This window comes from Zingiber officinale, chromosome 6A (assembly GCF_018446385.1).
Source record: "Zingiber officinale cultivar Zhangliang chromosome 6A, Zo_v1.1, whole genome shotgun sequence".
NCBI lineage: Eukaryota > Viridiplantae > Streptophyta > Magnoliopsida > Zingiberales > Zingiberaceae > Zingiber > Zingiber officinale.
In genome coordinates, this window is record NC_055997.1 from 65423718 (window position 1) to 65439372 (window position 15655).

Sequence of the window (15655 nt, forward strand, 5' to 3'; positions counted from 1 at the left end):
GCTCGAGGTGTACAAATAATGTACTTGCAAACTACGATGGACATTTCAATGATCTCAAAAGTGCATACGTATTTTTTGAAAATATATGTGAAATTTGAGAGGTGAAATGCTAATTTCACTAACTTTCTTTCCAACGAATTTAACTAGCCGGTAAAATGTAAATTATCAAATTCTGAGGATAAATGACAAACTTTGAAAAAAAAATAAATCCCGGAGCAATATAAACATGCTAGGGTTTTGGGGGAGCAAATCGAAATCTCCGAAGGCGAGATGATGAAGAGGCTACATTACTTCTCCTTCTGCAAAACCGTGTATTTCGCTCGTTCTCCTCACCCCCACTATGCTTCCCTCCTCTTTGCCGTCTTACCTTACTCGGACTCCGCCACCGCCGCCACCGCCGCATCCGCCACCGGGAAGCACATGTTCATGGTCCAATACCTCGTCGACTCATGTGGCTTCGACCAGGAGAAGGCCACCGAGGCCTCGAAGCTTCTCAAGGGCATCCAATCCCGGCAGCAGCCCGACTCCGTCCTTGCTTTCCTCAAAAGTTACGGCTTCGATGACGCATCAGTAAAAAGGCTCCTACTTTACTTCCCCAAATGTCTTCTTTTGGACGTAGAGAAGACACTTGCCCCAAAGTTCCGAGCTTTCGAAGATCTGGGTTTCTCCCCATCCGACATCGTCGACCTCGTCTGGTCGAATCCCTCCACCGTCAAAATCAAACACGAACGCACTGTGCCTAAGATCGAATTTTGGCAAGGCCTTCTCGGGTCCAAGGATGCGCTGGTGAAGTTGTTCAAGAGAAACCGAGCGATTCTTTCATACAGTATCGAGAAGAAGATCCAGCCCAACCTTGAGTTGCTCCGGGAATGTGGCTTGGACGGCCCAAAGCTTACCTCTGTGTTGCGGTTCTGCCCACTGATCGTGGCACAGAATGCTGATTTCTTGAAGACCTTGATCAGTCGCGCGGAGGACTTGGGAGTGCCACAGACATCGGGGATGTTCCATATTACTCTGCGTGCACTCTTGATGGTCAGTCCAGAGAAGTTCAAGATGCAAATGGAATTGTTCCGGAGCTTCGGGTGGTCAGAGGACAATTTTGTTGCGGCATTCCAAAAGTGTCCTAGCTTCACACAAGCGTCTTTGACGGCATTGCAGAGAAAAATGGAGTTTTTGATAAATGAGGTTGGATATGCTTCTTCTTTCATTGCTATACGTCCGATACTATTGATAATGAGCTTGGAGAGAAGGTTAATTCCAAGACATCGGATCTTGGCAACCTTGAAGTCTAGGGGTCACTGTGAAAGTGATTACAAAGTGACGTCATATATGATGGCTTCTGAGACCAAATTTGTAGAGAAGTACATTATCATCTATAAGGATAGATATCCAGATCTGAGTGAACTCTATGCAAGCTTGAATCACACAAATACTTCTGATTCTGGACTTCAATGAGGTAAATCATTTTTCCCCTGCAAGTTATCGCTCATGTTACCATTTTCACTGTATGGCTTCTCCTTTGTCAAACTCTAAAGCTAATATTTATGCCAACAAGCATGAATATGCGAAGATTCACAGAATCATAGCTTGTTTTTACATGTCAATAAGAACGAAGATGAGAACAATTCACAGGATCATGATCTTGATTTTGTGTGTCAATTGAGCTAAAAGCTCACAGGTTTGTTGCTTGCTATGTTAGACAATTGTTATTCTTGTATTCATGCAAACTCTACTACAAGAGACATTCTTCCTTCATGAACATTCAGTAACATCTCCTTGTTTGAGTAGTAGTTACTCATCTATAAGTCCCATGGAATATTGCATGGTTGGCCAATCAAGTCTCCTAACATATTTTTATAAAAGGGAGAGAAACTGCTGCCACACATGCAATGATTATCACTTCTTGGATTTTGTCGATTGAAATGGTATTACATGTTTGACACTGAATAGCTGCAATCTTCCAAAACACTACACTACTTGTGAGTCTGTGACATGAAAGGCCACTTTGAACCATGGGGAACTATGCAAACTTTTGGATGGCTGAGAACCAAATAGAAATGGACTAGTTTAAGAAAGAACAAGTGAGGTTAGACAAGCTTTTTGTTGGTCCGGAACCAGAAGGCTTGGTCCCTACAATAAGTACGAATAATGCAAGATATGCCTCCAAATAATTGGAAATGAGCAGACGAATCTCTGAGAAGTTATGTAAAGAATTAAAATGGTAAATAGATGCAACCTATGGATAATAGTTAAGACAACCTAAGGATAATAGTTGGACAACCTATTGATAATAGTTAAGAGCTGCTTTTGTGCTTTCCTTCTAGAACTTCTTTCGTTGTTTGAGTAACTATCAACAAAGTTGTGATTTGGGTTGCATAATATTCCAAGAGTGACACAAGGCAAATCTACCTGCTTCTGTACAGATCGCAAGCAAGGTGAACTTCTAGTTCTCTGTTACACTCTTTGCATTATCTCTGTTAGTTATAGATCATATTGCCAGGTCATTTGTTAGTAAAACTTTGTACTTTGAAACATTAAAAACAGTAGAAAAGTGAATGCCACATTGATAGTGCATTCAATGTGTGGAGGTGGCTCAACTTGTTGATCTTCATTCTCAGTTTTGCTTGTACTCAGAAGTGAAGCAAATCAATTTCCAATTAGCATAAAAAAATGTAGGATATTTCGTTAGCTCAAGTATTTTTATTCCTTTTTATCAAAAATAGGATTCGAATTTGATCTGTTAAAATTAAGGACTGACAGTATTGGACATTGATCCAAATACAATCAACAATGATAACATTAAGAAGTCAGTATATGGTCTAGGACTCTAAGTATGTGAATAGGCAATATGGATACACTTGAGTTAAATTACTTTTAGAAATTTTAATGATGTTTTATCTTAGAGCATTCACCTCAAATTCCTATCCAAAATTTAAAATTTATGGCACAAAAATTATTTTATTAAATTTGGATATGTATTTTTCACTACAAAATATATTAACTTTCCTATAATTTATACTATCTTTATTTTTTATTTTTTTCCTCTACCTATGTAATATCTATTTTTTATTATCTAATTTATTCTTTTATTTTTTTTTATGTTTTTCAAATTAAATAATATTTTAATATTTAGAAAATGAATTTTATTTCTTAAATTTAAAGGAGTATTATTTATGAAATATAAATTTAGAGAATAGATAAGTTAGTTGATGTAAAGTTTTTTTTTTTTTTTTTTGTAAGCTGATGCAGATATTTTTATGCTTTTTAAAATAGTTTACGAATTTTAACTCATTTACAATTATCTTTAAAATATTTTATATTATTATGTTATTTTATATAATAATTTGTTGGCATAAATCAGATATCATACATGGATTTTTTTCTTAATTGTTTATGTGTCTAGGAAACGATTAAGTTCCCATATATTGAAAAGAAAATGATATTGTTTTCAAAGGTTATATTGCAAAATGAGGCAAATTAGGAGAAAGCAGGTCAAGGATGGAAGAGTTGGAACTCGTGCTAGAAGTTTCATAGACAATTAATTATTAGATTTGGAGCAATAAATGTGAATGTAAGGAGACGTACCGTTTTAAGAGCATCTCCAATGTAAATTTTGTTAGAGGTTTGTAAAATTGAAAGGATAATACTAAATGGTCAGAATCTGGCAATCCAGAATACATACATGCATGGGCCTTTTAGTAATATCATTTGTATATATTAATTACATGTATGTACATGCATGCATTATGATTGGGAGATAAAAATTTCTAACTGATCAGGATTTGGCCTCAGAGGTAAGCTAGCTCCGCGGTATATTGGCCCTTTCGAGATTTTGGAGAGGATCGGAGCAGTAACTTACCGACTGGCACTACCACCGTCCCTGGCAGGTGTCCACGATGTATTCCACGTATTCATGCTGAGGAGATACGTACTTGATCCGACGTATGTGCTGGCAGATATTCCAGTTCCAGTTCAGCCTGACATTACTTATGAGGAGGTTCCAGTACGGATTCTCGACCGGAAAGAGCGTCAGTTACGGAACAAGACTATCCGGTTGGTTAAAGTCGGATGACAGCATCATTCCGACGAGGAGGCTACTTGGGAGCTCGAGGATACTATCCGAGCTCGATATCCCCATCTTTTCACTTGAGGTATGTGATATATTTACCGTTCAACATTTATACTCTATATCTGTTGTTAGTACTTGCTGATAGTAGATAACGAAATTTGGGGACCAAATTTTTATTAGTAGGGGAGAATGTAAAATACCGGAAAATAAGCGAATATTAAGGAGGGAATTTTCCAAAATTTTAGCCAACAAGATTTATTGAAATTGAAAAACATCACCAAAAAAAGCTTTTATGGTTGTGTATGTAAGGTTTGAGGTTTTTAATTTACAATAAATCTTGTTGGCCAGAATCTGGCCAGCTAGAAATTTTTATCTTTCAATTATAATACATGCATGTACATGCATGTAATTAATATATATATATGATATTACCAAAATGTTCATACATACACATGTATGTATGTATTCTGGGTGGGCAGATTCTGACCATTTAGAGCATGTTTGAGTTTTAAATCTGTTTTTTTCTCTTAAAAGTGCAGCCAATAATTAATGTTAATGATTGCCATAATGTTTTATTTTATAAATAATTAATAATAAGTCTATTTATGGAGAGAATTAATGTACATGAGCCATGTAATTACACGTGGAAAGAATTATAAAAAAATTTATTTAGAACTTTAATCATTAGAAATATTTCAATGAACTTTTAAAATATTGATGTGACATATTGAAATCTTAAAAAAAAAAATCTCACGTCCGTCCTAAGGCACTGTTTTGCCCTTTACCAACTATAAATTATTAGTTTTTGCAACATTTTGACATTCAAGAAAGTGCCAATTAGAAGGGGTAATTTATCTTTAGTTGTATCATGATTTTTTGGCTTGGTCGTGATTCAGCGGCTTGGCTATGATTTCCACAGTTGAGAGATGCGACTACGATGGAGATTGCAATTTCATGATCTAATTCTAACAATGTTTTATGGCTGTAATTTCGTGATCAGTTGTAGTTATCTTGGGGTCGGTGAAATCACGGTAGTCATGATCATAAATCAAATTTGAATTTTTCTTATGATGTTTTTTCACAAGGAGGAAAAAGACTATTTTATGTAATAACTACATCTTTCTTTGGTAAATTCATCCAGAGAGAAAAGAAGCCTTACGAATTTTTTTCCACATTTTTTAAAGAAATTTAATTAATAAATTTATATTTCGAACAAAATAGAATTAAAGATTTAAATTACTCTCATTCCTGATAGAGAATAGTAGAGGGTATACTTGGTAAGTTGAAATTTATGGCAATCATAAATAATGTGTAGTATCTTCATATTCTTTACATGAAAAAGATAATTTTGATGAAATAAAAGATAATAATTTAAATTTGATTTATAAAAACTTTAAAATAATTCCCACTTATCAATTATAGGAAGGTTGAAAAATAGATGATATATATATATATATAGGGTTGGCCTTCAAATAATCTCTCTAGATCTCAGAGCTCTCCCTTCTACGATCGACCTCTCTAGCTTGACCTTATTACCTTCCTACTCTACTAATAAGGATCTCTTTTATGGCTGACCTCTCCAACTCTGCCTTACTTCTAATTTTGCTTAGGGAAGCTCTTAGGTGGCATGCCTCTACAACTCGAGCTTGTTCCATTTAGACTTCGCTATCAAAAAAGTTCTTCCCGACTGATCTCTCTAACTCGGCATTGTTCCCTTTCAACTCCGTCATTAGGGAAGTTATTAGGTGGGCAGCCTCTTAAACTCGATTTTATTCACCTCCATTAGGGATACTTTATCCTTTTTATCTTTGACGGTTGACCTCTTCAACAACCCTTATTAGCTTAGTCTAATTACTCATAGATAGAGCTGTTAGACGGGTCAATCCGTGACGGGACGGGTTGACTCATGGTTGGCTAGCCATTTAGTGGGGTAGGGCGGGTAGTTGGGAAATTCCCAACTCAACTTAATCCAATGTTGGTTATGGGTTAAGCGAATCAACCCAAGGACCCATCAAATTTAAAAAAAAAATAAAAAAAATTTAATATTTTCAACATTTTACTTCAGGAAGATTAATTAATCAAATATGTCTAGAAATAGATATTTTAAATGTAAATATACATAAATGAGCACATATTTAATAAAAAAATATTTTTATTTTAAAATTATAATAAAGAAAGACAATAATTTGATGTACACATAGTTTGCATATGTTTCTTAACTCGTGGATCAATCCAAGCCCGTCGTGGGCCGACCTATGTGGGTCACGGGCCTAGGCGAGTTAGCCTGCTATAGGTTTGGATTAATAAAATTCTAACTCAATCCGCTTAAATATGATGAGACGAGTCAATTCGATGGACTCAACCCAAATTAATGACTCTACTTATAAGGGTCAATTTTAACATTCTGTTGACTTGAATACCATGATTGAGCCTCGTACATCTTAACTCAACTTGAAGAAAGCCTGACTCCTCGAGCTCTCAACTCCAAGCTCTTCGAGCTCTTACCTCCCAGTACATTGAGCTTCCCAAGCTCTCTGAGCTCTTTCCTCATAGCAATTCAAGCTTCCCAAGCTTTCTACTCTAAGCTCCTCGAGCTTTGCCCTTTAAATTCAGTAGGTTGTAGGCCTTGTCAAGATAGCCACCATGTTTTTGCAATTGTTGTCCACAAGCAATCGTAGCTCATGATCATCATTTTTGTTGTTAACGGCTAGTAATAGCAGAGAGGTTGATATTAGTGGAGGCAACTAGAATCAACAATTTATCAAATGATGCACATAAGTTTCTAAATTGACTAAACGGCATATGCTATTTTAGTATTTATCAAGGACCGCATCTTTTCAAGTGCACTTGCCATTTTACCATCTTGATGAATCTGACTTTTTTAATTTTTTTCTCTACCATTTTTCTCTCTCTTCTCTTTCGTCTCTCCTATGCAGGCAACTTCTCGTTTATTTTTCCTCTCGTCTCTTCTCTTTTGTCTCTCCTATGCATGCAACTTCTCGCTTATTTTTCCTCTCCTCTCTTCTCTTTCGTCTCTCCTATGCATGCAACTTCTCGTTTATCTTTCCTCTGCTCTCTTCTCTTTCTTCCTTCTTTGCATGCATGCATAACATATGCATAATATTTTATATAGTATAATTAATTTTTTTATAACAATTTAATACATTAAGAGAATCTGAAATAAACAATAGATAGTATCTTTGAACTTCTTGCGACCCCAGAAATCCACAGGAATTGAAATGGATGTAATTTGAGATCTCTAGGTCCATCATTGGATTTTGACTGAAATCTACTGATGGACCTAGAGATCTTCGATTGTACTCATTTCAGTTCCTAAGAATTTCTGAGATTGTAAGGAGTTTAAATATGCTATCCATTATTTATTTTGGTTTATTTGATGTGTTAAAATGTAATAAAGAAGAATCGTCAAAATTTTCCACGTTGGATCTGATATATATCATATTAAGCCCAACATGGAGAATTTTGTCAATTCTTTATTATTACATTTTAACACCTTTGAGAAGTTAAAATAAATAATGAATAGTATATTTAAACTCCTTGCAATCCCAAAAATCCACATGATCTGAAATGAATGTAATATGAGATCTTTAGATTCATTAGTGGGTTTTGACCAAAACCAAGTGATGGAGCTAGAGAGCTCCGATTGTATCCATTTTAGTTCTTGTGGTATTTGAGGTTGCAAGGAGTTCAAATATGCTATACATTGTTTATTTTGGCTTCTCGGAGATGTTAAAACATAATAAGAAAGAATCATCAAAATTCTCCACGTTGGGCCTAATATGTATTTAGACACTACATGGGCTTGATATAGAATCATATCAAGCCTAATGTAGGCTTGATATGAAATCATATCAGGCCCGCGCGAGGAGAATTTTGATGATTCTTTATTATTACATTTTCACACATCTGAGAAGCCGAAATAAATAATGGATAGTATATTTGAACTCATTGCAACCCCAGAAATCTACAAGAATTAAAATGAGTGCAATCGGAGCTTTCTAGATCTATCAATGAATTTCGATCAAAATTCACTAATGAATATAGAGATCTCAAATTGTATCCATTTTAGTTCCTGTGAATTTCTAAGATTATAATGAATTCAAATATACTATTTATTATTTATTTTGACTTCTTGGGAGTGTTAGAATATAATAAGGAAGAATTAACAAAATTCTTCTTGGGCCTGTTATGGAACCCTATCAAACCCAACGAAGATCTGATATCATTCAATATCAAGTCCATATTAGATCTGATATGATTCCATATCAAACTCATATTGGGCCCTAAAAGGACCATTAACCGTATTATATGTAATCTTCATTTAATAACTTAGAGAAGCTTCCATATCATGAGTCTGCTTCATGGTAATATTTTTGTTGGTCTAAATCTCAATTAGTGTGATACTTAAGTTCAATGTTTTTGTAAAACATATTGACGTTGAAGTTGGAACATTCATATACAACTGTATTGGTACTTAATTGGAGCTCTACACCAACCAATAAAAAAGAGTTAATTAAGTGGAGTGCAGTTTTAATTAATGAAGACTAAATTAAATGGAATTACTAATCATATTTAAATACATTAAGCATTAATGTATTAATTAATTAGAATGAAAAATATTAATAGCTATTAATTATTGTAATTCGATTTGTTAACAATATTTTTTTAATAAAATATTGTTATCAAGCAGTGACAGAACTATTGTTTTAACTCATTAACACTTGTAAGTAAATAAAATATTAAATAATTATATATCAAAATCTGATACTAAATTATTAATGATATTTTCTAAAAACAAAGTATTGACAATATTTCCGAAAACAAACACTATTTTTTAATATAGTAAAATTTAGTCCGATTGAGATTAAAGAATATATCAAACAAATTATTTAAAAATGAAGTTGATATTTTTCTTCATTGATTTAATAATAGAATAATAATTTTACCATACCAAAGAAACTATTTCTGAGGATCAAGAATTTTTGCTAAAGATGCCAATACTAATTATTTATGAAACAAAAAAACTCAAAAACAACACCTACGAATTTATGTGCACAATGAATGAGTGGATGAATTAACAATAACTCCAATTTTATTTCATCATTAACAATGTTGGAATTTGTTTACAAAAACTCATATTACTGTATAATTAAGTTGGAATAATTTTCTGGCTTGGGATGACGAAATCTCTATATTTCCTAACCTTATTCTTTAAAAAATGGTAGAAAATTTAAGAAGAGGAAAAAAGAAATGATCAGAGAGCTTCATGTTATTAATTGCTAACTGATCAAACTAAAAATTCAATCAAAGTTCTTCTACAACCCTCCATCACTTGCCTTGTTCCTGCACTAATTTGAAAGCAAAAATTAACACGAAGCATTGCAAAGGAAATTAAAGTCCAAATTAACGCAGATGAATTTTTTTAGAATTGATGGAACTAACAATTGACTTCTTACAATGAAGAATGGCGTCGTTCAAGTTTAATTTTTTATAACCAATCTTTCAAATAGTGAAGAAGACAAGTGGCTGATGGTCTACCAGTGTCATACCATTGTCCTGAAGACTAATCTTTGCTTTTGACAGTATTAACAATTCATCTGTGATTGTAAATGCATGGTAGCATTGGACAATTCATTTAAGTTTATAGTGCAGAGTTCATACTTTCACAAAATAACTGACTATGACTGAGATAATATATCATGTTTCATTAAGTTATTGGGCATGTTCATCATGGGCCTAATATGATTCCATATCTGACCCAAAGTAGAGAATTTTGATGATTTTTTCTTATTACATTTTAATATCTCTAAGAAACTGAAATAAACAATGTATAGCATATTTAAACTCCTTGCAACCCTAAAAATTCACAGGAACTGAAATGAGTACAATTAGAGCTCTCTAGGTCCATCAATGAGTTTCGGTCAAAACCCACATATCAGGCCAAACACTGAGATTTTTTGCGATTCTTCTTTACTATATTTTAATATCCTTGAGAAGCCAAAATAAACAATGGGTAGCATATTTGAACTCCTTGCAACCAGGAATTGAAATAGATGCAATTTGAGCTCTCTAGGTCCATTAGTGGATTTTGAGCAAAATCCACTTATAGACCTAGAGAGCTCCGATTGCACCTATTTCAGTTCCTGTGAATTTTTAGGATTGTAAGGAGTTCAAATATATTATCCATTGTTTATTTTAGCTTCTTAGAGGTGTTAAAATATAATAAGAAAGAATCGTCAAAATTCTCCACGTTGGGCCTGATATGATACATTTCATTCCTAATGTGGAGAATTTGATGATTCATCCTCATTACATTTTAATACCTCTAAGAAGCCAAAATTTGTCTCGATGATTAGTGGAAAATTTTATAATGTCAAATAATCATCTTCAAAATTAATTTGTCCGAAGAGTTAAATATTTGAATTATAAAAAAAATCACCATACTATTTGGATTATACTGCCTTAGCCTTTTCAGTATATTTCAACAACATCAATTATTAGATATCAAGTATGACAATGACCTATAAGTAATATTTTAAATTCCCATTAGAGAGTCATACAAATCTAGTGGAGTATTTGGTGAAGGGAAGTTGATGAACCGTAAAAATTAAGAAAACGAAAAAATAGTCATATTATTAAATCTAAAATTGATACTTGGAAATAAAGAGTATAAAGTCTTATATAATTAAGTTAAGAAATGTTAAACTCTAAATATAAAAAGGAGAAAAGATCAAATTGTCCTAAAAGCTATAAACAAATAAATATATATAATCTAACACCCCCCTCAAACTTACAATGCTATAGCTAGAAGTATTGAGAGTTTGTCAGATAAGAAACAAAAGCGTGAAGCGAAATGTGCCTTGGTAAACATATCAGCAATCTGTAGCTTTGAAAGAAGAAAAAGTAATGTGATGATGTCGATTTAAAGATGGTGACGAGTAATATGACAATCAATTTCAATATATTTTGTTCGCTCATAAAAATCTAAATTGTGTATAATTTGAATAACACTCTAATTATCACAATATAATGAAGTAGGTTGATGAAGAGAGATACTCATATCCGCAAGCAACCAACGCAACCAAACTATCTCACAAGTAGTTGAGGTCATACCACGATACTCTGCTTCTGTGAAAGATCTAGAATAACATCTTACTTCTTGCTCTTCCAAGAAATGAGGGAATCACCAAGAAAAATGCAGAAGTAGTGGTAGATTTGTGATCCATAGGATCACTGGCCCAATCTACATCAGAGTATGTTGTTTATGTGGTTAATCAATTTATCGCTGACCTAATTTTTTCTGCTATCTCTTGTTACTACTTCCTGTTGCCGCTTCTTTCTCCTACTGCAACTATCAATTTCAGTGCTGACATCTTTTTTGTTGATTTCAGCGCCGATGCTCCTTTCTGTCGATTTCTGCATCGACACTCTATCTTGCCAATTTCAGAGCCAACACTCTTTTCTGTTGATTTTGGCACTGACATTTTTTTCTGCCGATTTTGGCACTGACGTCTTATGCTTTCGATTAAGGCGTTAATGCTCTTTTCTGTCGATTTTAGTGTCGATGCCCTGTGTTACTGATTTCAGTACTAGCGTTCTTTTCTACTAATTTCAACATCGAGACCCTATGTTACTGATTTGACATCCTTTTCTACCTCGAATTCTTTGTATGATCACGGGTTGCCCCAACACCAATTTTTGCAGATCATACAGTTGTGTATCCTTATAGTTTGGTTATTTTGAGTATTATTCATTCTGTCATCATGTCTGATCATGCAGATGTTTCATAAAAATTTAATCCGTATATATTAGAGCAGTTTCAATAGTTCCTTTCTTTACAACCCACTGCCATGTCAGCTTCCTCTTATATACGTTTGTCATCGTCTAGTATTTCAGGTATATCTTCTTCCTTATGAATTTTGAATTCTGGTGCCTCCCATCATATGTCATCTTATTTATCATCTTTTGTTTCTTTTTCTCTTTATTCATCTATATCTATTATAACTACTGATGGTACTCCTATGTCATTAGTAGATGTTGGTTCAATTGTTACATCTTGTTTGTCTCTTACTGATTTTAATTATATTCTGAGCTTTACTTTAAATCTTATTTCTGTTAATCAATTATGTGAGTCTGGATACCTAGTTTCTTTTTCTTCATCCAATTATTATGTTCAAGATCCGTAATCTCAGAGGCTGATTGAGATATTTCATAGATAAGGAGGACTCTATGTTTAAGATCAACTCAAAGTGCCAGAAGTTGTAGCTTCGAGTATGGATTTATCATCTTTTCATCTGAGTCATTCATCTTTTGATTTTTATTTGTGGTACTCTTGTTTAGGTCATGTTTCAGCATCTAGTTTGCAATTTTTAGTTTTTACAGGAGTATTAGAACCTTTAAAAAGTTCTGATATTTCTGATTATAGTGGTTGTAAACTGGCCAAATTTTCTACTGTACCATTTTTAAAAAGTCTTTCTTTTTCTTTTCTCCATTCTGATGTGTGGGGACTTTCTCCTCTTCCTACAAAGGGGGGGGGGGGGGGGGGGGGCAAGGTATTATGTTTCTTTTATCGATGATTACACTCATTATACTTAGGTCTATCTTATGAAACACAGGTCTGATTATCTTACCATTTTCAACAACTTTAGAGCTCTAGTGAAAACTCAACATTCTAGTGTCATAAAGTGTTTTCGTTGTGATTTGAGGGGTAAATACACTTCGAATCATTTTTCACATTTACTCCTGAACAGAATGGCGTGACTGAACGAAAATATAGGCATCTTGTTGAAATAGCCTATCTGCCAGTATTCCTAGTACCTTTTGTGGGAAAGCAATCCTTACCGCTGCTCACGTGATTAATAGAATTTCAACCTCACACAATTCAGGCTTGTCACTTTTTGAAAAATTGTATAGGCATGCTCCTCTTTATTCCTCTTTGCGCGCTTTTGATTGTACTTGCTACGTCCTTCGTCCATATATTGTGCGAATAAATTAGCCTTTTGATCTGTTCTTTGTGTCTTTTTGGGTTATAATGTTAGTCAAAAAGGATATCATTGATTTGATCCCGTTAGTCAAAATTTGTATATCTCTCGTTATGTTGTGTTTCTTGAGCATATTTCATTCTTTTCTATTCCAGCTAGTTCACATAATATGACAAGTTAGATTTACTTTACATTGATCATTTCAATACCGACATTGAGGAAGCTTCACCTAAAGCTCCTACTGGTAGCTCAACCGAATTTGGACTTTGGTTCCTGAGATATCCGCTTCACATGCGCCTCCTTCTGCCACTAACCAATCATCTCCTGAGGTTGCGGATGATCCTTCTCTCCACCGTCGTCAATCCACTTGTGTTTGTAAGTATACTGAACTACCAGATTTTGCTTACTCTTGTTATTCTCGTTCTTTTGCTTCATTTATTGCATATATTTATTGTCTTTCTGAGCCTGTATCCTATAGAGAAGTTGTTTGTAACCCTACTTTGGCATAGTGCTATGGCTAAGAAACAACCTACTTTGCATCAAACTCATACATGGGATTTGGCTTTGTTGCCACCAGAAAAACATAATATTGGTTTCCGTTGGATATATAAGATCAAAACTAAATCTTATAGATCTATCGAACGATACAAAGCTCGTCTTATTGCTAAAAGTTATTCTCATGAGTATGACATAGATTACGAGGAAACATTTGCTCCTGTTACAAAAATGATGACTGTTTATATTCTGATTATTGTTGCTTCTGTTTGTCGATGGAGAATATCTTAGATGGATGTCAAGAATGTATTTCTAAATGGTAATCTTTATGAAGAAGTTTATATGACACCGCCTCTTGGTTTTTCACACTAACTTGGTGAAAGTTTGTAGACTTTGTAAAGCACTTTATGGTCTCAAACAAGCATCTCGTGTTTGGTTTGAAAAGTTTTCTATAGTGATTATTTCGCTTGGTTTTCATCCTAGTAATTATGATTCAACATTATTTGTCAAATGTACGAGTGCAGGTCATATTCTTTTATTATTATATGTTGATGGCACGATTATTACTGATGATGATTCTGATGAAATTACTTCCTTGAAATCTGAGTTGACTCGTTATTTTGTTATGAAAGACTTGAGTATACTACACTTTGATACTATGTAAATTTTTTTTTTTTTAAAAAATCTAGTCATATTATTGAATCCAAAATTGATACTTAGAAATATAGAGTATAAAGTCTTATATAGTTAAGTTCAGAAATCCTACCCGATAAATATAAAAAGTGAAAAAGATCAAATTACTCTAAAAATTATAAACAAATAATATATATAATCTGCACACTTTATCAAATTCTCTAGTACAACCGTTTGGTACAAAGCATGTTAACAAATTTGGAATAACATGTTTGATCCAAACTAGACTGGTAGATAGTGGGGCAATTATTAGTTCGAACAATGGATATGGAAGGACTAGTCTCGCTTAATTTTATTTTATTATAGATAAAAAATATCACACTATTGTTTCGTTAAGTAATTTAATAGTGTCAGTAATTGGGGTGTAAAATAATGTACTTCAAACTATTATGGACATTTCAATTATCTCAAGCCTATAGGTTTTTTAAAAAATATATATATAATTTGAGTGGTGAGATAAAATGGTCACTAGTTTTTTTTTGAAAAAAAAAATTGAAAGAGTATCTCAAATTACGTAAATAGTCGAAGAAGGCTTTTTTTTAATAAAAAAATAAAAGGACACCCTATTATATAATTTATTTTAAAAATATCCTTACTTCAGGAGACAAATTTAATGAATTAAAAGTTTAATACAACAACATGTATTATAAAAATCATATATTAACTTTATATATTTTTATAATAACGCAATGTTAAATAATAACTTCATTATCGACTATATCGAATACATCTCGCTTACAGATGTAAACGAGCTGACCCGAACCGAACAGTATTAGGCTCGAGCTCGGCTCGTTTAAACTATATTCAGGCTCGAGCTCGAATCAAACTTTTATTACAAGGCTCGAGCTCGACTCGTTTTGGAATTATCAAGCTCGTGAACAGTTCGAGCTCGGCTCGTTATTAGCTCGATTATCATAGTTAACGAGTCTAATTCATTAAGCGAGCTCGGGCTCGTTTTCGGGCTCATTGTAGAGCTCGTTATTTTGGCTCATTTTAAGATTCGTTTTAGAGCTCATTTTTTGGTTCGTTTTAGAGCTCATTTTTTGGCTCGATTTAATGCTCGTGAGCTTACAAACGAACATGTTCGCGAGCTCACAAGCCGAATATCCTTAAGCTCGAGCTCGATAAAACTATCTCACTTAATATATGATAACTAAACAATCATTTATCATATAAAATGAGGTTATAATTATTTTCATTACTAAAAACACTCTTTCTACTATTGCAGTTGCAATGGATAATAACAATGCTAACTTTAAACATAAATGTACCAAATGATACCATCGATGTTTTTTTAATTAAACCATCCTTTTAGCAAGCTCGTTAATCCTACAATCTCAGAAAATTGATTGATACTTTGTATGTCAAAAATAAAATTATTAAATTGTTACTCAAG

The 15655-nt window shown here is 33.5% G+C and overlaps 1 protein-coding gene across 2 annotated transcripts; it reads left to right on the top strand.

Annotated features, from left to right (window-relative positions):
• The first annotated feature begins 215 nt into the window (after positions 1-215).
• LOC121996472 (transcription termination factor MTERF8, chloroplastic-like) lies at positions 216-3849 on the top strand. 2 transcript variants are annotated; one of them, XM_042550460.1, is made up of 2 exons: positions 216-1456; positions 3793-3849. In XM_042550460.1, the coding sequence occupies exon 1, from the start codon at positions 271-273 to the stop codon at positions 1453-1455; it is 1185 nt and encodes a 394-aa protein (XP_042406394.1). In that variant the 5' UTR covers positions 216-270; the 3' UTR covers position 1456; positions 3793-3849. The 2 variants fall into 2 exon arrangements, with proteins under 2 accessions (XP_042406394.1, XP_042406395.1); XM_042550461.1 differs by having other exon boundaries at positions 3780-3830.
• Positions 3850-15655: the final 11806 nt, after the last annotated feature.

Coding starts and splice junctions, on each gene's coding strand:
- LOC121996472 (XM_042550460.1), top strand. CDS start 271: ATGATGAAGAGGCTACATTACTTCTCCTTCTGCAAAACCGTGTATTTC.